General features: G+C 43.5%; 1 protein-coding gene across 6 annotated transcripts in view; it reads right to left on the bottom strand.

Moving 5' to 3' along the window:
• The window catches only part of SUCO (SUN domain containing ossification factor), a 570,127-nt gene that overhangs the window by 26,349 nt on the left and 519,689 nt on the right, over positions 1–24,089 (bottom strand). For all 6 annotated transcript variants that reach the window (XR_013594734.1, XM_078642395.1, XM_078642375.1 and 3 more), the window contains one exon: positions 228–319. Coding sequence is in view for 5 of the 6 variants with exons in the window: in XM_078642395.1 (XP_078498521.1) it covers positions 228–319 (92 nt within the window). In the remaining variant the exon portion in view is untranslated. The remainder of the gene's footprint in view (positions 1–227; positions 320–24,089) is intronic.

Raw genomic sequence — 24,089 nt, forward strand, 5'->3', positions numbered from 1 at the left:
ATTGCACATTCTTCAAACTACCAAAGATGGCACAGCATGCTAAGAGAAACTCCATTTCAGAGACCCCAGAATTACAAGGTGAACATTAACACTGCTTTTCTAGCTTTTGACCAACTTTGCGTTTTTTCATTGTTAATGTAACATACACAGCTTAGTTTTATGGAAACGGCGAGAGACATTGAGTGGAAACCTAAATCCCCCTGGGCTCACTAGAAAACAAAACATACCTTCTTTACTTGGTAACTGGAAGGATTTGGACCGAACGAGAGGCAATGAAGTCCTCCTTTGCAGGTTCATATCATCATAAGAAGAAAAACACCTTAGATTTTGAAAGAAAATAATACTGGTTGTTACACATTACTTAAAACATTATTACATTTAGATTAATGCAGTTCAGATTTTCATTTACGTTATATTTTTCACCTAGGAACGGCAAGCAGTCATCTACTCCACCAGTAGGTGCACTCAAGTGAAGCACTCCCGGAATCGCAGATCCATTGCAAGAGACATTTTCCCAGAGGGCCTGAACAAAGACAGACACAAGACCACTAGCGCTACTTCTAACATGCTTTCCTACCTGAGCTCCCAGCTCAAAAAGTTGTCTAACATCTGATAAATGGCTATTATAACGTTTCAGCACCCCCCTCCCCTTTATGAGAGTCTATTCAGCACCCGGCTAAGAATAAAGCTGCAACATGGAGGGGCAATCATTGGGGGTAAGGTGGGTGGGGGGGGGGGGTAAGGACACACAATGCAAAGTGGTACCATTGCTGTCCTATCAGTAAATATTTGGTTCAAGCCCTGCCAGCACACTCCTGGAGCCAAATACTGCACCTTTAAACTTAATGTTTGGATTGTACACTAGGTCACATAGCAGAATTTATGAAGCAACTAAAAAGAAGGTAGGTCTTTGATTGCTGAGGTTTGGTTTAAGGAGAACGTTGCAGAAAGGCTTAATTCAGTATGTTTCCACGTGCTTTGTTCCCTAGCCTGGGCAGCTGGAAGTCTTGTTGGAAAGAGACTAATCACAGACTGACTTGAACCACTAAATAGGCAATGCCCAGCCTCTGACGGAATTGCATATGGCCATGTCTGAACCGGGGTGGTGGAGTGAGCTAAAGAATGGTGATGGATTAAAAACAGATCAGTTGACTGAGGGTGAGTGTTTGATTTGCTCAAACGCTCCGTCCATCATCCCCTTTGGTATCACTTTGTTCGCCCTAAGTTGGCAGGGTATGCCCAGACGTGGGTCCCTTGCTCACTCTACCACTGGATTCAAGATAGCCTGGCTGAAGAGGATTATGAATCCGAAACCGGTCCCAGGATGCTTGTTTCCGGTCCAGGGAAGACATGGCTTGGCAGTTCGGGCTGGACTGTTCCCATGAGGCACAGGGTCAGACTGATTTGCATATGACCATGTCGGGAACTGGGGTGGTGAAGTGAGCTAAAGAATGGTGATGGATTAAACCCAGATCAGTTGACTGGGGGTGAGTGTTTGATTTGCTCAAACGCTCTGTCCATCATCCCCTTTGGTATCGCCTCTGGCATCAAGCATCCACGAGAACAAGTTCCTTGCTTACAATTTTAGTTCTCCATCATGGGGATCTTCCTTGAAAACCTGTTGTGTCCTGTGACAGAAGTAGATACTGGTAGCCAAGTAGATTTAACATGTACCTTTAATCTGTAGACGGTTCAAGTACATCCAGATGGTAAGTAAAAACATCAGAAAGGTAGTCCAGGTAACAGGTGAAGTATAAGTAGATTAGCCAGTAGTCAAGCCTTTAGTTCCAGGTAGTAGGAAACCCCTTGTAGTAGCAAACCCCACCAGGAGCATTCTGCCTGCTGCTCAGCCCCTCTCTCTCTAACTGTCATTCCTCACTCACACAGACACCCAACATAATCACTGCATTCCCAACATTCTACAGTAAACGTGCACATTGGCTGAGCAGCATGAAGAAAGGGTGAAGTGTGGAACATAGAATAACTATGCAGGGCATAACAAAACCTAAACATCAAATCGCTCGATTTTTCTGCAGGACCCCGGAACACTTTGAAAAGAGATAAAAACGTCCCCTACATACCCTTAACTGAGTTAATCTTTTATGAGCCTAACCAAAGGCTGCAATAATTGAATTTCGTTTTAGTTTTATTTTCACAAGAAACCAACTACAAATAAAAGGTTATTTACAATATACTCACTAATTTTGCGCTAAGAATAGTTTACTCGTGGGAAAAGGGGCATGATGGACACGGACGGGTAGTGATGAAAGGTCGCATTAAGACCGCTCTCCCGTCATCACCAGGATGCTGAAAGCTCTATGATCTGTTAATGACCCCGATGGCCTCTGAATGGTGGTGGCAAGCGCGATTTGCATCTTCTGTTGGTGTGGTATTTAAAAAACGATTTCTAGCGGAATTTCTCTGGTTAAAGGGAAGGCTCAGTAACCTTATGAGTTCCCTCGGCTCTAAAAGAAATTTACATCAGCAGCCAGTTAAAATGCCCCCGCGCCCTGCTAAAATCGACATAGGGAAAGAAAAGGCAAAAGAGCAAGCGGACACGGGGAAAAATGTTTCTCCTGAAGAGGTTACGCTTCCTGCCAAGAATCCAGGGGCAATAAGGAAAACGGTGGCCCCGCAGCAGAGGAAGAAGACTGAGCCACGGGGTAAACCCAGCGCGATCTCCAGCACCGATCTGAGCAGCCCTGCCGAGACGCATTCTGTGATGCCGGTAAAGCTCGACGACAGAACGGAAAAAAGCAAATCCAGGGAAACACCTCTCAGACAGCCTACCTTATCGGAGGTTTTTACCGCACGATCAGCAGGGCAATGCGACGGAGTCCCAAGCAAGCTCGGCGGCAGCAATCCTGGAGGTCTCGGCAATGGTGGAGGCGTCCTCGAGGACGCTGCAGACGTGCTGAACGCTTCCCCGACCGTTGCTAGGCAACAGCCTAGTCAGAGCGCTGTTAGTCGAGTAAGTGTCGTTTCTGGGTCCCAGGATGCAGGACGGCCTCTGCAGCAGAGAAACTTAGCCTCTGACTCACTATTGGGAGACACGATGCCGGAGCTGGTGGGGAGCGCATTCAAAGGTGAGACTGGGAGCGCGGACATGATGAGTGCTATTATGTCGTTAGAAGAAGAGCTGCGCGCCTCGAATAATACCAAGGCCACATGGGGGAGCTCAGTTAGCCTTGCAAACAAAGAAATGTGTACTGTTGGGAGCTCTGGAGATCAGGAAACATTAAAAAAGGGTAATGTGGGCTCAGTGGAAGAGGAGCACTTTTACTGTTTAAATGAAGACTCTGACTCAGTGCAGCCTAGTGAGGAGACTTCAGAGGAAGAGGATGACGCTGATGAGGATTTATTGTCAGGCTCTAGCTCTTCAAGTACTGATATGGGTAATGATACTACTCAGAAGAAAATACAGTCAAAACTTAGTAGACGGATGGCAGGCTCCCCCGGGGGCATGGAGAAGCAGCTCCTTTGGGACTATTCGGCAACCTCCCAGACATATCAGGAAGAGGAGTCGGCTGGTTCTTCAAAGCACAGCGCCCCATTTGATCTTTTGTTCAACATGTTAAAGCAAATGCAAGCTGAGGCCAGATTAGTGAGCCGGAAAGCAAGGCACGATTCTAAAAAAATACAATTGACTTTGAAGAAGACTAATAAGCTCTACGATGATCTTGTTGGTAAAGTCACGGAGGTGGAAGAGCGAACGGGCAAGCTTGAAGATGATCTTGGTAACTGGCAATCCTTTAAAACGACACAGGAAAAGATGTCAGAAGACCTCCAGTGGAAAATGGAGGATTTTGAAAATCGACAAAGACGTAACAATGTTAGACTCTTGGGTGTGGCTGAGGGGCTGGAAGGGCAGGATATCAGGCGCTATGTGATTAACTTACTTGAGGGTGCGTTCCCGAAGTCCCAGTGTCAGTGGGACAGGGAGATACAGAGGGCCCATAGGTTCCCTTTCACTCAGAAGAAGGTGCACCGCGCAGAAGGAGGGGGGCAGGCATCCTTTCCTAGAGCTATTCTAGTCTACGTAGGGAACTTTTTGTTACGGCAAGAAATTATCGACAAGGCAAGACCTGACAGTAAGAGAACTTTTGAAGGTACCACATTCTTTGCCAGGCCGGATTTTTGTCATGTGACGGTCGAGAGAAGGTGGAGGTTGAGGCAGATAATTTCACAATTTCAGGCTCTGGGATCAGAGGCCTATCTATTGTTTCCTGCCAAGCTGAAAGTAGTTACGAAAGGGAGAGTCAGAATGTTTTCATCAGAAATTAAAGCACAGCAGTACTTGGAAGAGCTAAAAAAAATAGGATGTACAAGGAATAAATCGAATTGAATTGCTGGTTTGGTAGTGAAGTAGTAACACCGAGAGCCATGCGGGTCTCAAAAGGATTATCGGGTTATGAGGGCTTTTTGAGGGGGTTATTAGTTGGAGAGTGGTGATGGGGGAGGGGTGCGACTGACGCAACCTAAAAACGGTCACGTATAGGTCATTCTTGACCTATTTGCCTGTAGTGGGGGGGGAGGGGCAGCAGGGGAGGGAAAGGTAAGGGAGGGGGTTGGGGGTTTTAAACAGTAAAATTGTTGGATTTTCTGGTGTAATATCACACATTTTCACTGGGTGTTGGATACAGTACAGGCAGTATAGGCAGCGCATAAAGAACGCAGGATGTTTTTTTCGTATTTTTTACATTTTTCCTGTTGTAGGCTGGTTTATGAGCATATACTTGTTTGACGTCTTTTAATGTCTTGTAAGATTGCTTCAATAAATGTATGCGGCCTCAACGATTCTAATAAGAGATTGAAAGTAGCAGGATTGCTGAGAGCTCTCCATCTAGACCTGGTGTGTCTCCAGGAGACCCATATTGAGGCAACACAGGTATACCTTTTGGATCAGTTGGGGTTTGCAGTATTAGCAGCCAGTAAACAAGGAACCAGGACTAGTGGGGTGGCAATCTTGGGGAGGAATAGGGATGTGGTGGTTCGTAGGAAAAAGGAGGATCAATGGGGTAGGTGGGTTATAGTTGAGATATGCTTTAAAAGGGCAAGGCTTACTTTGGTTACAATATATGGCTCCACTGATGATGATGATCCAGATGTCTGGCAGTTCATGGATAGGGAACTTGCCCAGTGGCCAGAGCCCATTGTATGTTGTGGGGATTTCAACATCCATGACCCAGAAAGTTCATTCACAGAACCGGGGGGGAGATTTGCAGGGAGAAAGAAAAAGACATACAGTGCACTAGCCAATATGGTTCAGCACAATTCTTTAGTTGACCCGTGGGTGAAGCGACATCCCTTTTTGGATGGTAGTACTTATTTTTACGCCCCACACAAAATTCTGGTCAGACTGGATTACTTTCTAATTTATAAATCTTTAATCCCTGGTGTACAAGTGGAAAAACAACCTAGGATTATCTCAGACAACAGCCCCCTGGTGTTAACATTTAATATGCCTATGGCTCAGAGCAGGAACACGCAGTGGACTTTTGAACGTATCCTATTAAAGGATGGGGTTTATCAGAAGCATATGGAAGCTTGGATAAAATTCTTTTGGGATACCAATAGAGGCTCAGCATCTCCAGGTGCGGTATGGGACTGTTTCAAAGCTGGCGTAAGAGGGAGACGATGAGCTATGTGTTGGCAAGACGAAAAAGGGAAAGAATTAAAATAGAAGAAATTCGGCAAAGGCTAATTGCAGAAGAAGAAAATCTAGCTACAGCTATAAGACAGAATATCTCACTGGAGCCCTTTTTGCTTAAAATCATAGCCCTCAAAGGGGATGCTATAGAAGGTTTCAGCAGGAAAGCAGCTGAGAACTATCTTGTTAAAAAGCAAGATGCGTATGAACTGAGTGAGAGAGTTTGTCATATCCTGGCAGTGCGAACCAGGCAGCGTACAGCTGCAACCGATATCAGGGAGATTCTGGATTCACAGGGAGCTTGTGTTACAGACCCAGATCTGATAAGAGAAGTTTTCAGGAATTTCTATGATGAATTATATTCCTTGGGTGATGCAAGGAGCCAGGACGAGATAGATAGTTATCTTAGCGATATTCTTTCCCCTTCTTTGTCTCTTGAGGAGAAGGAGATATTAGATGCCCCACTGTGTTTGGAGGAGTTTTTGGGGCTGTGGGTAGCCTCCCCTCAGGGAAAGCGGCTGGGCCAGACCATATTCCGGTTGAATTTTATAAAGTGTTCCAAAATGTATTGTTGGTTGACATGTTTGATATTATGCTACACACACAACGGAGTGGTTTACCTCCAGAGTCTTGGGGCGGAGCGGATATTATAGTCATCGCAAAAAAAGGGAAGCCTCCAACACTCCCTGGTTCATATAGACCAATTACCCTGATGAATTCAGACGTTAAAATATATTCAAAAATGCTGGCAAAAAGGCTTGCAGGGAGTATTGAGCATCTGGTAAGCCCATCACAACACAGCTTCATACCTGGCAACAGCATGACTCAGCATGTCAGAATGGTAGTCACTATGTTTGATGCTGCAGGGGTCCTGGGCGATCCTATCGCGGTACTCTTTTTAGACGCCGAAAAGGCCTTTGATAGGGTCGCCTGGGAATTCCTATGGGCAGTCCTGAGGTGGAGTGGCATAGGTAAAGGTTTTATAAGAGCCATACAAGCCTTGTATAACGATCCAACCGCGAAGATCAGAGTGAATAGGGGGCACTCAGAGGCAGTTAAAATTCTAAGGGGGACGAGGCAAGGGTGCCCGTCATCCACACTGCTTTTTGCATTATATCTTGAGCCATTACTACGAAAATTAGAAAGAAATCAAGGGATTCCACCAATGATATTGAATGGCTGCACAGTCAAATCTTTAGCTTACGCCGACGATGTGGCTATATTAACCCCGGACCCAGACCCAGCTATCAGGGGGGTGGAAACAGAGGCCCATTTGTTTGGACAAGTGTCGGGCTATAGCTTAAATAAGCCCAAGACGCAAATAGTTAGGAACCATTTAACTAGGAGTATTGACACCAGGGTGGTTAGTTCAGCAACATATCTGGGGATATCAATTTCTGCGAACTTGGATACTGTCGTCGAGATCAACATGGCTCCGTTACTGGCTAAAGTTAAAAAAGACTTAGAGAGGATGTATAATTTGCATCTTTCTTTGGTGGGGTGCACTAATGTTGTGAAAATGGTGATCTTACCTAAGTTTCTTTATTTATTTAGATCGATTCCCCTATTTTTTTAAGCCAAATGGTTTAACACGCTGGAAGGCATTTTAAATAGGTTCATATGGGCTCATGGAAGAACTCGGAGGGCGTATAGATTTATGTCACTACCAAGAGAAAGAGGGAGTTGGGGCGCGCCAGATTTTAGGCTGCACTATCTGGCGGCAGCTCTGCAATATATGCAGGGATTGATTGGAGGGGGTGGTATCCTACAGAAAATAACTATGTCCACGGAAATATATGCAGTAGTGCTAGGGCAAGAGGCAGAAAATTGTTTCTTGTTTCACACTGAGCTAGGCTATTTGAGAAGGAAACCGTCTAAGACCATTAGTGCAGCCCTTAAAATATGGAATGCCTTTCTTAAAAAGTAGGGACTGGGTAGGTACAACAGATATATTAAACTATATAATATTAAATCCTTTCCTCCAGAAATTTTCTGTGATTCAGTAATGGCTGCCTGGGAGGATAAAAGAATTACGCAGATTGGTGACTTAAGGAATCCTGAGGGAGTAGTACAGTTTGGGGACCTTGTAAGTAGATATAATGTAGACAGAAGAGATTTTTAAGTATCTACAGGTTAGGAGCTTCCTGAGCAACAAACGGGGGCCCAGCAGGGTACAATCGCAATGATTTTATGGAGAGTATAATTACTGGTGGAGAGTCTACGATTAGATCAGCATATTCGTTCTTAGCAAGTGGCAAACAGGATGATATGGATAAATATAGGAGTAAGTGGGTAGAGAAATTAGGGGTTGAACCTGAAGCCTTCCAGGAGTCATTGGATCTGGGCCGCACTATCCTGTGTTCAGCTCCCCTGCAATCCCTGCACTATAAGACCTTATACTCACTTTACCACACGCCAGCTAGGATCGCTAAATGGGGGGGCTCTGAGGGGACGACTTGCCCCAGATGTAATTCCCCTGAAGCAGATATTGTCCACATCTTCGCTACCTGTCCACAACTACACACTTTAATTAAAGACATAGAGGGCTTCTTGGATAGGTCATTAGGGATACAGATAACCTTAACCCCCATTTGGATTCTGTTGGGAATTGGATCAGACGGAAGTAATATTGCACAGACTGATTTTATGTTTTTCGTAATGGCAGTCTATAGATGAACTTTAGCAAGGGCTTGGCAAGACGCCCCCGCTTATGCAAATTTGGTTGGCGAATTTAATAGCTGCATATAATTTGGAATAACCTATATATGCTAAGGGAAGGGTAGGGAGAGCTTGGGGTGTAAGAAAATGGGAGCCTTTAGCTCGATGGAGGGATGGGATAGGGTAATATGATTATGATTCTGTTCAAATTTAGATTTTTGTTTAATATAGGGGGATGTCAGAATAATCAAAGTACAACGTTGTGGTTATAATTTAGGAAGTGTTTTTCTTTTTTTCTGAAAATGTTTGTACTGTAATACTACAATGAACTTTGTTTGTGGAGTAAACAAACTGCCGAATGTATAATGTGTGTGATGAAAAGTATAATAAAATAGAGTTAAAAAAAAAAAGAATAGTTTACTCGTTTTAATGAGAAGTGATCAAAAGCAATATTTAAAGAGTGAAGTTTTTCTACTTCGCAAAAGAATAAAAACGACTTTACATTTAATATTTATTAACTAAATTACACAAACAAGTAATATCAGAGCTACCAGTGAAAAGTACAAAATAGCTATGCATTTTTAATCATATTTATGGCTTCATGGAAGATGAAGCCTCTTGATTGATGTAGATCTTACAAACTGCCACATGAGGGCAGTACGTGACTTGTTTAGCCTTCCCAAGTGCTCTCACTTTTACTTCCACAGCAAATGAATAGTGGCCGCAGAGTACGAGAAGGCAGGCATACTGGTATTTACTCCTCTTGGGCCGCTCAAAAATATGCCTCGGTGTTCGAGCACCTGAATTTACCGAAGGCGGGATTAGGGAAAACCGGGCCGATGATGCAAGGATGAAGCCTGTAAAGCATCGGGTCCGCACCCGAGCCCCTAATATGGCGGAGGGAGAGGCAGGGCTGTTTCTATCATTAGTCAAGACCAGGCGGCCGCCTAGGGCGGCAAAAGGGAGGGGGCGGCAAAAGGGGGATTTATTTATTTATTTGAACCTACGAAAATAAAGCTAGGTGGCCGCCTAGTCTTGCCTAATGGTAGAAACGGCCGTGCTCCTCCTGCAACACTTCACTGCGGAGATGAATGAAAACCTGCTTTGTCTTTCCGCCCCACACCTCCCTTTGTTCAGCCCCTAGACTGCGACCTCAGCACCCAGGGCACAACAATGAGCACATCCCCGGGGTCTAGGAATGATGCCAGGCCGCCCGGGCCCTTCGGGGCATCGTTTGCTCTTTGCAGTACTGTCAGTTTAACTGGCTCCTTTATTGCTGAAAAAAACGCAATTAAATAAGGGGTGTGCGGAATCTGCCAACCAAACTTCGCTTTCTTCTTTCTCTGCTGGGCGGTAGTTCCCACTTTCAGTTACTCTAATATTTCGGATTTCCTTGGCTCCTTTCACAAAGCGCCCTGTTGGGCTTTGTGGCGCTCGAGACGTCCCAATACCGGTGTGAGAACTTTCAATTTTTTATCACCAAGGAGCTGCAATAAAATGGATTTGGTTAACTTGGTTTAAAAAGTTATGGGGGAACTTCTCATCATCTCTGCGCAGAGTTCCAACCCGGAGGAGAGGGCGAGCACCTCCTCATGCTTGGCTACTCACGTGTGAAAGTTATCACGGTGCTAGGTCTGCGCCGGAGCTATTTCTGAACCCGTATTCATATTTTTCTTTAATCGCTCAGTACCTTTTTGAAGACATTTTTGGAAGGTTGAGCAGAGTAACTGAGTGCCGATTGCCTCTTATCCTGTAACCTTTACGCATTTCATTACTGGTAACTGGTTAATGGCTTAACAACTGAATAATTAGAGATTTGCACTTAAGTTGGCTTCATCTTTAACATGCCTTGAACTATTCAAAGGGGTTATTGTTCTCTTTCGGAATTCTGGGTTGAAATATTGGCAGCTCAGGGAACTTTGCGCCTGTTGTCATAATATTAGGCTGTTCGTGCCTGATAAAAATGAATGTGTCCTCATGATGTAACGTAACTTGTGCTTGTGTAAAGCGCTCTGGTACCCGATACTTTTGGGTCAAGTTAGCGCTATATAAAACTCTGTAAAAAAAAAAAAAAAAGAACTGACCACTAGCCTAGTGTCATGCCCGATACCGTCATCCGGTAGTGACTGTTTAGGCCAACGTCAATGTCCACGCTGGTATTTATGAACCAGTGCTTACCCTGTTAAAAGTAAGACTACAAATCCCAGAATGCAGTTCACAGGTGGCCGCAAACCCGGGATTGGTTAAAGGTGTTCCACCACATGGAACCACTTGTAAACTATGGTGAAGTGTGCATTCTGCCTTGCACCGCCTCAAATTCTGGTCAGGATTACTCTTATAGCGGTACCACGCACAAGCTTGTCAATAACTTCTATTCACAGCGCCAAGAAGCAGTTCATTCTGTGTTGTACGCCAAACTTTATTAACGTCTTGCCATAGTCTCTGATTAGCGCAGATTTGAGCATTATGAACTATAATCTCCCTGACATGGAAATCTTAATTGTTGTGATCAGCCTCTATTAAATGGATACAATGGTAGATGATAACTATTTTAGGTGCCTCAGTGAAAGAAAAAAACAAGCGTGGCAAAACCACTAGGTCTGGCCTTGGAAGATGGAGCAAGTTATTATTTTTGTTGTTTCTGGTTTTGAAAACGAGGTGCACTGGACACCTCATGGTATTTAAACACAAGGCTCTATTGGGCATCGGTGTACATAGTTCTTTGAGTGTATGGCTACCGTAACTGGCCTGGGCCTTTCGTTGAGGTCGTTTGCTGGAGTGACTGTTGTGATCGTGTTTCCTGATAGTAAATGAGAGTAACATAGAAGGGTTTGGCAGTAGAGGGTGTGCCTCTCTAGCCTGGATGACAGGGGGAGAGTGTGATGGTAGTAAAAAGGAGGGGGCGGCATTTTTCAATTCTCGTCTAGGGTGGCAAAACACCTAGAAACGGCCCTGGGGAGAGGGGGGGTTGGAGGAGGATTGACCCATCCCCAGTGCACAGCCCGTCAGGTTAGCAGACACCCCACAGCTCCCCATTGTGCCGCACTGTCCGCAAGTGAGCCCGGAGCAGATGGTAAATGTAAATGTTAAACCTCATGGAAGCGGGAATTCAGCGCAGCCATCCACCCAATAAAATCGATATGTGAGGTTTACCACATTATTGTCCTGTACTGGTGGGTTCTTATCGCACAATACCAGTAATTATAGGCGCAGAGTTTGCCACCGGCCAGCACTTTGCAACACGTAATCGCGTACTATAGTTCTACTGATATGCAATCAAAAGAAGCAAGCACTGGCAAAGACAAGAGATGTGGCTAGAATGGGCTAGCGCATGTCAGTAGGTATGCAAAATGATGCATTTGTTTAAGTCTGTGTTTGCATGTAAGACAGTAACGCAGAACCTTCTTTACATCCAGTGTACTGATTGAGAGCACAGCTGGGTAGGTTGGATTTTGAAAGAAAGTTAGATGAGAAAGGGTTCGATTAACATGAAAATAAGACTTCTTTAAAACATACATATGATCAGGGTATACATCAGTCATTTATAGGGGAAAAACACATCACATTGCTCATGACCGGGTAAACCTATTGTAAATATTAAAACATATTGCCAAATCAATATAATTTATAGTCTTGGTTGTTAGGCATTATATATGCATACTGGAAAACATATTTCTATACAAGATTTGGCAAAGCGTCAGGGTAGGTATCTTGAGTCTCGATTGAGAGTTAATAGGACAACAGAGGTTTTAGGTCACACAGTAAACAGGGATGCATGCATTGGATCTGTGGGTATCTATACATAAATGTACAAACACATCCTTAAAAAGACATCTATGGAATCATTCAAGTGTGAGGCAGGTTAATCGAGCGTGAATAACCTCGCATTCATTCAGGCCGTTTTGTATGGAGTCTAAGAGAGAGATCCATTTGCATTCCGTTATATCGAGAATCGTTCCAATGTTACCTCCCCTGGGGCCAAGGGAGGCCTTCTCAAGCATCACCCGCTGTAGTTTCTGTGGGCTATGGTCCGCAGTTCTAAAATGTTCGACCAAAGGTGATCCCTGCATACCACATCTTATTCGACTGCAATGCTGGAGAATACGTACCTTGATCTTCTGTTGTGTTTGGCCTATTAACTAACGGAGACGCTAACTAGGAGCAGTGGTGAGTCCTTACAATGCGTGCAGCCTTTACAAACACTCTTTGAGACCCCGAGAGTGCTGTGTTCAGGTTTACTAATCGGAACCTTCGTTGTTTTTATTTTATTTTAGACTGACCAAATACGGAGTACCTCTGCCCGACATGAAGAGTCTATCAGGTATTTCACTCTTTTCTGAGCTTCAGCTGAAATACAATGTAACCTTGTTTCCAGTAGAGTGGTGATGTTACATTTGGGTCCTGATTAGCATTCTTTCCATATTTTGCTTTTAGAATAGAACATAATGCAAGGCTCAGCAGATTAATGGGGAGAGGGGTTGGCCTAACGGCTAAGGCGCTCGACCTCGGACCTGGGGAACTCGGTTCGAGTCTCGGTAACGACGCCAAAAACCCCCTGTGATTCTGGGCAAATCACTTAATCTCCCCGTGCCTAAAATGAAAGTGTGTCCTCATGTAACGTAACTGGTGCTATGTAAAGCGCTCTGATAACTGATTCGGTTCGGTTCTAGTTCGCGCTATATAAAACTCTGCAAAAAAAAAAAATATATGTGACTTGGTATTTATTTGGATTGAGATCCGTAAAAGTAAGTGATCTGATCCGGTTACCCCTTTTTCCAATCAACCGCAATCGGTTTTTCTGTATCTGCACCTTTTGCAGGTGACTCCCTTCGCTCTCGTCATTTTGGAGCCTACGCGCCCACACTCTTCCCCCAGCCCACAGTGAAGGGCCATTTCAAGGTAAATTAAGGGACCCAGGCCCTTCAGTGAGTTTATGATATATAATGGTAATTCTAGTTCTAAAGTGTTTTTATGCGCTATCTCTAGGTACACCAACCCCCCCCCCTTCCTTCCACTCCGGTCCTGAGGAAGAACCCGGCGTAAGGGACAAAACAACCTACTTTTCTAGGGGTTGAAACGTAGACATCTGTTGTATTAGCCAGCTTGACCAACAGCGATTAATCACTGTGTTATTGTTTCAAACAATGGCTATTTATTGTTTGGATACATGTGAATCTTTTGGCTTATAATAGGAGCCCTTTTAAGAAACAAATTTTGTGATTCGCATTCTACTTTCTACTTGCTTCCTCACTTTAATCACAAACAATTCCATCTCCTCGCTCCCCCCTTTTCTTCCTAGGGGCACTGTATATATTTGGCATTGTTACAACAACGCTACAAATCAATGTATGTTCAGTGTGATTAAATAAATTGTATGTTTACTATAATACGTGTCTTCTAAATAATTTTCTCTGATTTAAGTATTTTGTGTGTTGATAAATTGTTTACTGGGACCATTGTTCCAATGTACTGGCAAAATAAAAATGGGCACACCTTGTGCTGTGCAGTCACATGACTGTAATTGATCCAATGATTGATAAATGCAGCCCCACTAGTGTAGCTTGCTGAACCGGCACCAGGCCAGCACAAGCGATCCACTGCCATTCACATTTGTTGAGCAAACGTAACTGTACCCAGGCAGCACTGCTGGACAGTGTGTGCAGTCAGTGCAGTCCACTGCCAGAGCAGCACAGGGTCCACACTGCTTCAGAGTGCTGAGAGAGACCCTCCAGACTTACTTGTCTGCCTCAGCGCCAATGGTGTCAGGAAGCGCTATCTTGCGAGACTTAGCATTTCACTGTGATGATGCAGACCACCACACTGAAATGCGTGAGACTAACGCCTGATGAGTGGTACTTGGCAGGGGTGCATTGAGATGGAAGACCAATCTCCTGTGGTGTCTTTTATATTTCTCCTTTATAAATTGTTTCTTCTAATCCTCTCTTCCTCTGAAGGGAATCCTATCATGCTACTTCAAAGTGTGCCATTACATTTATTGACAAAGTCAAGTACACACGCCACACATAATCCTTGAGAATATTTATTTAACTTTTTCTATAATAGTGTTGTGAACGTATCTAGGACCCTATTTAAATATTCCCGATTCATGCCCTTATGTGGTTATACCAAAACATATCCTTATAAAGGCATAAAAATCATATCCATATTTAGTCATAGCCAATGCAGTCCAAATACGGCAAGGCTACTCCCATAGACTCCTAGAAAGTACAACGCGTTCTTTAAACAAACCAAGCCTCCAGCAGCCCGAGAATTCCCCCTGCTTTTGTTTTGATTTGAACAAGAACTCCAGGAGTCCAGAAAGAACTGTAAGTTCTTAGTGACGTCTTATGTCCAACCTTACGTCAAACTCGGCACCTTTCAGGTATAAATATACCAGCATCTGCCTTCCAGCTCCAGTGTTTCCAGTCACCCTTGCGGGTTGCTGGGAGATCGAGTCCTGAGAAAGAGATACAAGACCTCCTTCATTCTATAACTAAGGTACGGAGCTGATTAGATCCTTAGAGAATTCTTGATTCAGATTCTTGGCAAAACTAACTTAACTTAAACTGCAGCTCACTTACTCCTTCCCACGTACTAGGCTTAGGTTAGGTACACCGGGGTAGGCGTATCTTAGAAGCACCAGTTGAGTACGTTTAGTCAATGATTTTATGTATGTATATATTTTATCCTTTTTAAGTATCATATGGCTCAGAAACCATATAAATGCTTTTACAGTATTATTTCATAATACTCCTATTACTGTGTGCACTTTACTTCATGATAAGTATTGCAATTGTGGCAATTCACTTCTCTTGCATGAGAAAGAGGACTGCTCAATACATAACAACTTTTATTGAAAACGCCTGTCTCGCTATTTCTCTGCACTCCTGGTGAAACTAAGCATGCACGATTGACTGAGGGAAATAGCTGCCTATTGTTTTCACACGACTCTGGAGATATACTCCTTGTTCTGGAGGGAGCAAAGTTGTCATGTTTATACGGTTGTCAGAAACTAATCCCTTCTTGTCTAAACAGGAAAGGTAACTCCTTCCCGTTCATTCGAGAAAGTTTCTAGTGACCTCTGAGCTAGCTGGCATTCATAATTAAGTCTAACATATTCAGTAGAGATCTAGTCAACCTCAGTCCTACGTCTAAACTATCGTTTATGTTATTCCAATGCGCAGAGCCTATTGGGAATATAGGAACTACACTACAATAGGAGGACATTCTCCATAGCAGTGAAACAAAAATAAATGCTCACAATCCCAGCTATTCTTCACTGCCAAAGTCACTATGCTGTAAATGCCATATTAATGAGTGAAAAAATCATTAAACAAAATTCAGTGAAGGCAGAGCTCTAGGATCCTGCTTCACAGACACCCCCCCCCCCAAAAAAAAGAACTCACGTACTAGCAGTAAACGGCATTGTAAGAGAAAGGAGGAGCTGTTTCCTGCAAATGGTATGTGTTACAACATATAACCAGCACACCAACGAGGTTAAAAAAAACTTGTTAAAAAGAATTAGAATTTTATCAAAAACCACAATCCCACCCTGGCGGAACTTTTGTGTTACCAAGAAACGATTATTATTGCCACAATGGTAAAATGTGTTAAATGTAAATGTGTTGGACTTGTAAAGCGCACAGCTGCCCGTAAGCGTCCCGGCGCTGGAGACCGCTGGGGAACTCGTCCTGGCTTTCCCTGTGAGATGGTCCCTTCTGGGTATCTCCAAGGTGAAACCAGGCATCCCCGGCGTCTGTGGGGGCCGTTGTAGAGATGAGGCAAGCTTAATGCCCAGAGTTCCCGAGTGTGATCCCTGGTTAGAGTAGGCACCGAGGCGAGAATTGTCGAGTCCGCTGACCCTGGTCCACGACCCTGCCGCGTTGGGAATTGAACCCTGGTCCCAGGCCGTTCTCTGCTTCCGGGTCTGCCGCCTCTAACCAGTGAGCCACACCACTCCACTGGTGCACTCAAATACAGAAAAACATAGGGTACCCAAGACTGTGTGACAAATGATGGGATATCCACCCATTGAGGGTCACCACAAATGCATAAACAGTTCAGTTTGCCAACTAACTATAGAGGGTACTGAAAAAGTGTGTGATCAATACAGAAAAAACATCTTGAATTCAAGAACAGGAACACTAAAAACGAGATATATTTCATTAAATGCCCCTGTGTTTTTGCATATAATGGGAAGCCATCTCAAGTTTTAAAGAGGAATATAAGTTAACACAAATCACAGCTCCTTTAATGCAACACTATCTTTCAAACAACCACTCGGAGAATGATATCAGGTGGGGAGTTTTAAAATATGTCCCAATAAACAGTGCGACGGAATCAGCACTTTTCACAGACGAGGCATGACTAATATTGAAAAAGTGGACAGTTGAAAGGGACCTGAATGAAATCTACGATGTCAACAACATATGAATCATTTAATCAGGGTCTCCTACTTCAAAATGCGATCTTTACAACTTGTGTGGCATTTTAAGTTTACGATGATGACAGTTTATGACCCTGTTTTTAACAGATCACACTTTCAAAACTTACACTGATGTGTTCCAAATGTTATTATTTCATGCAAAAATACATCAAAATGAGGAGCTGTAAAATAAAATTGTAAAACAATAAGTTTGTGATGATGTTGACAGTATAATCTTTGGCAGACATCTCTGAATAGTCTGTGGTTAAAAAAACTACAAATCCCATGAATACCAATACAGAGAGCCGCTTAGCGGTGAAATAATCAACCAGTGCTGATATAACCCAATCATTGTGAATCACGTATTGAGGAAGCGGGAACTCAGTTACTGAGCCTGCAAGGAGACTCCTCGGTGAACATGTTACGAGTGAGCAGTGATACTGATACACTCCTTTACACAGAACCTGGTGTGAGGGGAACGGCCTGCAAACTTCCCCCAGGCAGACTACATCTCCCATGGAGCCTTGCGTGGCGCAGGCCACAAACGTCATCAGAAGGTGCCAGAGGCCCTCATAGACGGTGCGGCCCTCCCGCAGCGTGGGACATGAGCGGGCGGTGCCAGGCGAAGCCGGGGCCAAGGGCGGGCCCGTTTGAGCCCGATTAGAGGCCAGAAGAGGCTGGGCTGGCCCCCCCTCTAACATCTGTGCCTGTCCAGGTTAGTGGACATTTATGTACTTTTGGTCTACTGCTGATCATTATCATCACCTAGAGAATTCTTCTCCTATTGTTTATTTTTTCCTTCTTACCTTGGTCGGGACACGTCATTATAATGAGTACTCGCGGGGGGAGGAGTAAATCTGGGTTCCCTGGCGGGAGCATCGTAGGGACCTTAGACCAATTTCTGATGAGAGCTAATGCGGTCTTAGCCCACGAAATAGCACTGACCGAACGTAGTCTTTCCCTAGATCTCCCACAAGGTAAATGCTTATCGTTGGGTGGTTTGAAATGTGCATGAACACCAGAGCACTTACCAGCACTTGAAACTGAGCCTCATGATCCAACGAGAGGCACTATTCAGCTGACATTGATCTCCTTGGACTTGTCAATAAAAACTGAGGACATAGTTGGCCCATCGGCTACGGAGAATGCCCACGGAGGTGCACCTAGTGGTATAGCTTCACGTATAGCCACGAGATCGGCATATAAACATAATCCTCCATCTATGGATTTAACATCACCAGTGCCCAAAAAGACGGAGAGGAGGGGGCACGAAGAGGCAGAAAAGTGCAAAAAGGCCAACGTCTAACAGGAATGGTGGGACTGGATCTCTTTCGTCATCAATCCCCCTGCCCGAAAGCCCCGGCAATGTTGTTCCGAACCAAGAGTCAACTGGTGTTCTGCCCCCTGAAACTCATGAGGCTTTGCTGATCAAACTGGGGGCTATAATATCGACATCTTTGACTCCGATCATGGAGAGACTTACGCTGATTGACGGTGGACTAACAAACTTTGAACTGCAAATTGTACCTCATCTTTGTTCCATTAAGGACAGTATAAGTAAAATTGATAGGCCCGTAATACCTGTTAAAAGTGTTGTGTGCAACCTGGCTGTACTGAAGTCCAGTTGTGCAATTCCACTACTATCTAATACAATCCCTGTACCATCTGGTATTAACAATGAAGCGGGAATAGTCCCTGTTGTTGATCCAGTCCCCCCTGGTGGCCAAGTGGGTGATTCAGGGAATATATCTAGTGAGTTTGTCCAGCTCATCCCAAGTACCCCCCTAGGGAGGAGGGCAGCAGGGTCCGGGGTGGGACACTTAGTAATCTAAGGCGATGAAATTCGAATTATGGGGCAGGTAACCAATCTGCCATTGCTTACTGCCCCCTAGATTGCGATTATCCACCTGTGCATAATCCTTCATCCTATAGAATAGATGAAAATGGACCGAAAGCCCTAAATCTCCCTCCGGCCGCTGCCCCTCTCGTAGTGGTTTTAAAGAATGCTCCAATCCTACGCGAAGGGCAGACAGAATCTACAGAACAGTTAATGGCCAAAACAATGCATTGGGTCACTGCCCAATTGAAGGCGGTTGGGATACGGGAATGGGATATCTGTAATCAGATGATCATGGCTAGACGTGCCCCATGGGTTGGACACCTCAAAAAGGAAGTTTGGGGTGATTGTGTAGTAGCTAACTTTAACAACGGGCACGTTGTTAGATTTTTATTGGAGCATTTGGGGAGTAGGAACCTTGGATATCACAAAGGGAAAATTTCCCTGGTGCCGTTGGGGTTCTTTTATAGACCGTATCATCACACTCTGCAAAGGGGGTGAGGGTGGACAACCGACCTACATTTAAAAGGCCCTTAGGTAGTCTTACTGATTTTAACCATACTAATAGGTTTGCTCCCTTGTCAGGCTAGAAACATGTGATTGACTGTCCTTTGAACCTCTATTGGTGGCAGTGGATTCTATTACTCAGCCAATCGTTTCCCAAGTGACAACTTTATACCCATAGATATGTTCCAGGGGAGGAGACTTCGCTACTATTAGCGATACAAGTTGCACGCCCTCATTAACTATGCCGGCACCAACATTGCTCCCTATATTGGAGGACAACTTTTGGGGATTGAATACGGAGGAAACTCTTGAGTGCAATGGCTATGAAAAAGGAATAGGGGAATGTAATATTCTGTTCTGGAATATTGCGGCTTAAAATCAAAGGTGACAAATAGCTTGTGGGAGGAGTTTATTCGGAAGTTTGATTTAATAAGTCTTCAGGAAACATGGGTGGTTGATCCAATTCATTTCAACGGTTTCAAAACTCTACACACACCTGCAGTAACTTCTCTACATGGCAGGGCTAAAGGGGGCTCTGCACTTATGTTTCTAATTTAGTACATTTTAAGAAAACTGATATGTTATTTGAGGATTGTTTTTATCAGATTATTAGATTAGGGGTAACTGGAAGTTGCACGGTAATATTGGTGAATTATTATAATAATGCCCCGCTTAATCAAATAGAAGGGATTGTAAGAGCTGTATGTTCTCACCTGCAACACCTACAAGAGGTAGGGAATGAAGACCTGATTATAGTCTGGGGGGTGACTTCAATACTCCTCTTAGTCATTATGCTGACATAGGGAATTGTGGAATCTCATATGATAATGAGACTACTTTTTTTCATTTCCCGCACTCAAGGTATGGCAATAGTTTAAATGAATCAATATTTCAACTTGATCTGGGCTTCGCCAACACCCTAAGTACTCCCTCTGTTCCTTTTAACCCTACCTTTAATGGCTGTGGAACTTCTTCTATAATAGATTTTATTCTGGTCTCAACCCGCTATAGCTCTAGTATTGTAGATTTTCAGAATCACCGGATCGCATTGAGCGATCATTTTGCTCAGAGTGTGGGTATCCTGCTTTTTGATCAGGAAAAGAGCAAGATTGATAGACGAAACCCCATAATGGAGAATATACTATTATCTAGGCAAAATGGTTACTCTTTAAGCTGGGACAAAGTGGAACCCCAAGATTTTACGGCCAATTGTTGATGGTTTTACTCACATCACAGATCATATAAAGAGGGCTCTCACAGTCAATGCAAATAGGAAAAATATTCAAAGAAAAAAAGGGTGGTTTGACCCAAATTGTACCAAGGCCTATAGAAAGCTTAAGAATGCCCTGCACAGGGAAGCAACGGATAGGAATGAGATTAGAGAGGCACGGAGAGAATATAAACGTGCATTAAAAGGGAGAAGAGACATACTAAGAGCAGATGCATGGATAACCCTTTGTGAAGCCTCCAGTTCAAGAGACTCTAGTGCCTTTTGGAAGGCAGTTAATGCACCTTTTTTTAGGGACAGAGAAGTAGCGACTATTGATGGGCAAATTCCAGAGCACCAGTGGATAGAGCATTTCTTTAAGCTGTACGATGAGCCGTGCTCAGGGCCATATGATAATACAATTACTGTGGCAGAGACCGGTAACTCCCTTATGGTTTTAGGAAACTGGCTCTACTTTGAGCTAAACAAAGTAAATTCAGCCATTGCCTCAAGAACGGGCGGGAAGGCAGCTGGGCCCGATGGTGTCCCTGTCGACATCTTTAAAGCTAATACCACCTTGTGGGGCCCATTGCAGACACAAGTGCTTAATGCCTGTATCTCTGCAGGTCTTGTTTCAACATGGTACGAGTCCATCCTGGTACCAATATTTAAAAAAGGAGATAGGTCTGACCTGGACTGTTACCGTCCGATATCTTTGTTGGACTCAACTGTGAAAATTTTGCAAAAAGAGGAGCCCTGTATTTGGCATTTGTCGATCCATCATCGGCATTTGACTGCGTGAAGCACAATAAACTATGGTTGATTTTAGAGGAGCAGGGTGTTGAAGCAGTTTTAATTTCCTTTCTAAGAGAGTTATATTTAGGGGCAAATGCTAGGGTACGATTTGGGGTGGGTGGGGAATGCACGGGTCATCTTAATGTAAGACGTGGTGTGCGGCAAGGCTGCGTCCTCGCCCCGTTCCTCTTCACCTTATATATAAATGACCTTGAAAGGATTTTAGTTAAGGAATGTAACAACCTCCCTGTGGCTGGTAAACGCCCTATTCCCGCATTGTTATATGCTGATGATGCGCTCCTAATGTCTGGCACACCACTAGGACTCCAAAGAGTGGTATTCAGCTGTACGAATTTTATGACAGAACGGGGACTTACTATTAGTTCAACTAAAACATTTATTATGAATTGCGGGGCTGGATGTATTAAAACCAGATCAATTTTTATCGAGTGGAAACGGATCGAAAACACTAAGATATTTTCCTATTTAGGGATTTTATTTGACCGTACGGGGTTATGGGTGCAGGCTGTAAAAACTAGGAGACTACTTACATTAAAACTATCTGCACTCGTAAATTTTAGTAGGAAATTAGGCAGAACTGTGGAACTATTGAATATTTATAAAGCAAAAAGTGTTACTGTAGCTTCATATGGAGCGGGAGTTTGGGCACACGCGGATGTAAGCTCCCTTCAGGTAGCTGAAAACACGTTTTTGAGATTTTTATTAATGGTCCCTAATGGCACCTCCTCCTTCATATGCCATACAGAACTAGGTTTGCCATATTTGGAAGATATTTTAAAGACTCAGCCGGTTTTGTTGAGGCATAGGATATGGACAACAGAGGAAACACAGTTTAATCGTGGGATCTTATTAGCCTGTATGGGCATAGATGGAGTGGCAAACATTAGATGGCTGTCCTATGTTAAAATGTTTTTATATAATATAGGCCATCAAGAATTTTATAATGATCCGCCCACCATGGCAAGGCACTCCAGGAAAGATCTTAAGAACGATTGTTTGCGCTATCTGAGTGAACAAAGATTGAATGCTGAATTGAGTAAGGTTACGGTACAAGCACACAACCTTACATTAACAACTTTTAAAATCCAGCCATACCTATGCCTTGTAACTAATGACTATGATACATTTTTATTGATGTGTTTAACCATTGGGACTCTGTACAGATCCTTAAGTTTCCCAACTATTAATGACTGGTCAAAACAGCTATGTAAATGCCTGTGTGCCGATATTTCTGATCAGTCCACCATACAAGTTTTATTCTTCTGTAAATTCTACTCTGTACAGAGAAAAAGGTAGATTGTTCCAGTCTTGAAAACACTTGGTATGAGGTTGTGTCGCCCAGGTTTAGTGGCTCTCCAACAATTAGAAACAATATTTGTTGTAGCCTCTGTTTAAAGAAAATGTTTTTAGATATAGGAAATCGACTGATGCGATAATTATGACAATGACATTTTTGCTGTGTATGAAGAATGGTCTTAATTGGTGCAAATATTGATATTTGCCCTGTATATTTTAATATGTTTTTATTGTGTGTTTTTATGGTTATTTATATGTGACTGAATAAAGCTTTTTATTGATTGATTAATTGATACTGATGCCGAGAGGATAGGGAATGACACATCCACATGCAGACTGAAGTGAACACAGTTGTCGGATCCCCAGGCAGGGCACAATAAGCACGACTGAAGCCCCTTGAGTGTGCGGGCATATAACTGCTGAGGTCACAGTAATGAAAGAAAAGAATACGTCTACATGCAGACCATAGTAAATACGCTGAGTTGCTCCCTACGAAGGGCACAATAAAAGAGACATGGAACACGAGGTACTATTTCTTGTTGGCAACCTCAAATGCAAGTTGTACAAGTAAATACTTGTGATTGAGATAGTGATATCTTCCCTTTTCTGTTAGCTTCCAACATAAAGTTGTTTGATAAGCAATCTTCATGTTAAGGAATGTTTTCCTGTATTAAGGTACGTTCTAAACAAGTGCAGTGAAAGGGTGAAATGTAAAGGGTTCGTTTCCACACCCTTAATGTTTCACAAGGTTGTGTAAAAATCATTTTATGTGGATATGCCAAACATTTAACATTGTAATTACTATACCTACCTTTTTTGGAATCGGGGGAAGATCTCATTGAATTAAGCCTTCAAAAGAGATCAGAACGTACTGGCATGGCGGTGGAGTGCTTGGGTGCGATGTGGAAAAAGGAGTGAACCCTTAAATATTGACATATAACACCTAATAGCACCAGCACAAGGGGACATTTTCATGCTTTATGCTGTGGTAGTGTATGGAAAAAAGTTGAGTTTGATTGTTGAAACCACCACTCTATTCTTTCTTTTCATATATTTGTTAAGACATTTTCTTTTTATATTGGTTGATTAAGCATGGGGTAGGCTTATGATTGATAATACAATTTCACCAAATGGTATAATTAATTTGTGTTGTGGAAGCATTTCATGATACCTGTGATCTTGAGAAGCTATAAATCAATGTGTATTAAAACAAAAATGATGAAACAGGTCCGCATATCTACGACTGAATACCTGTGTGATAATTGATGGTGAATGAGGATCTTGCTTTTTTCAGTATATTTAAGTACCCCTACCCTCACAGTATTTATTTATTTTTATTTATTATTTACGCTTGTAGAGCGCGACAGCTACCCATGAGGGTCTCCCGGCGCTAAGATACTGCAGCTAAAAAGATAGTTGACCAAATAGTTATAGATCGAAAAGCCAGGTCTTGACGGCTTTACGAAAACATGTGATTCTGTCCTCGGACCGAATGGCCAGAGGAAGAGAATTCCACAACTTGGGCCCTAAATACGAAAAGGAGCGACCTCCCATTCTGGAGAGCTTGATCCTGGGGACAGAAAAGAGGCATTGAGAGGAGGAGCGAAGGGGGCGGGAAGGAAAGTAAGGTTTTACTAGGGTCTGTAGGTAGCTTGGAGCCACCTTGTGCCTGATCCTATGCATGTAAGTAAGG

This window comes from Lissotriton helveticus, chromosome 1_1, assembly GCF_964261635.1.
Source record: "Lissotriton helveticus chromosome 1_1, aLisHel1.1, whole genome shotgun sequence".
Lineage (NCBI taxonomy): Eukaryota > Metazoa > Chordata > Amphibia > Caudata > Salamandridae > Lissotriton > Lissotriton helveticus.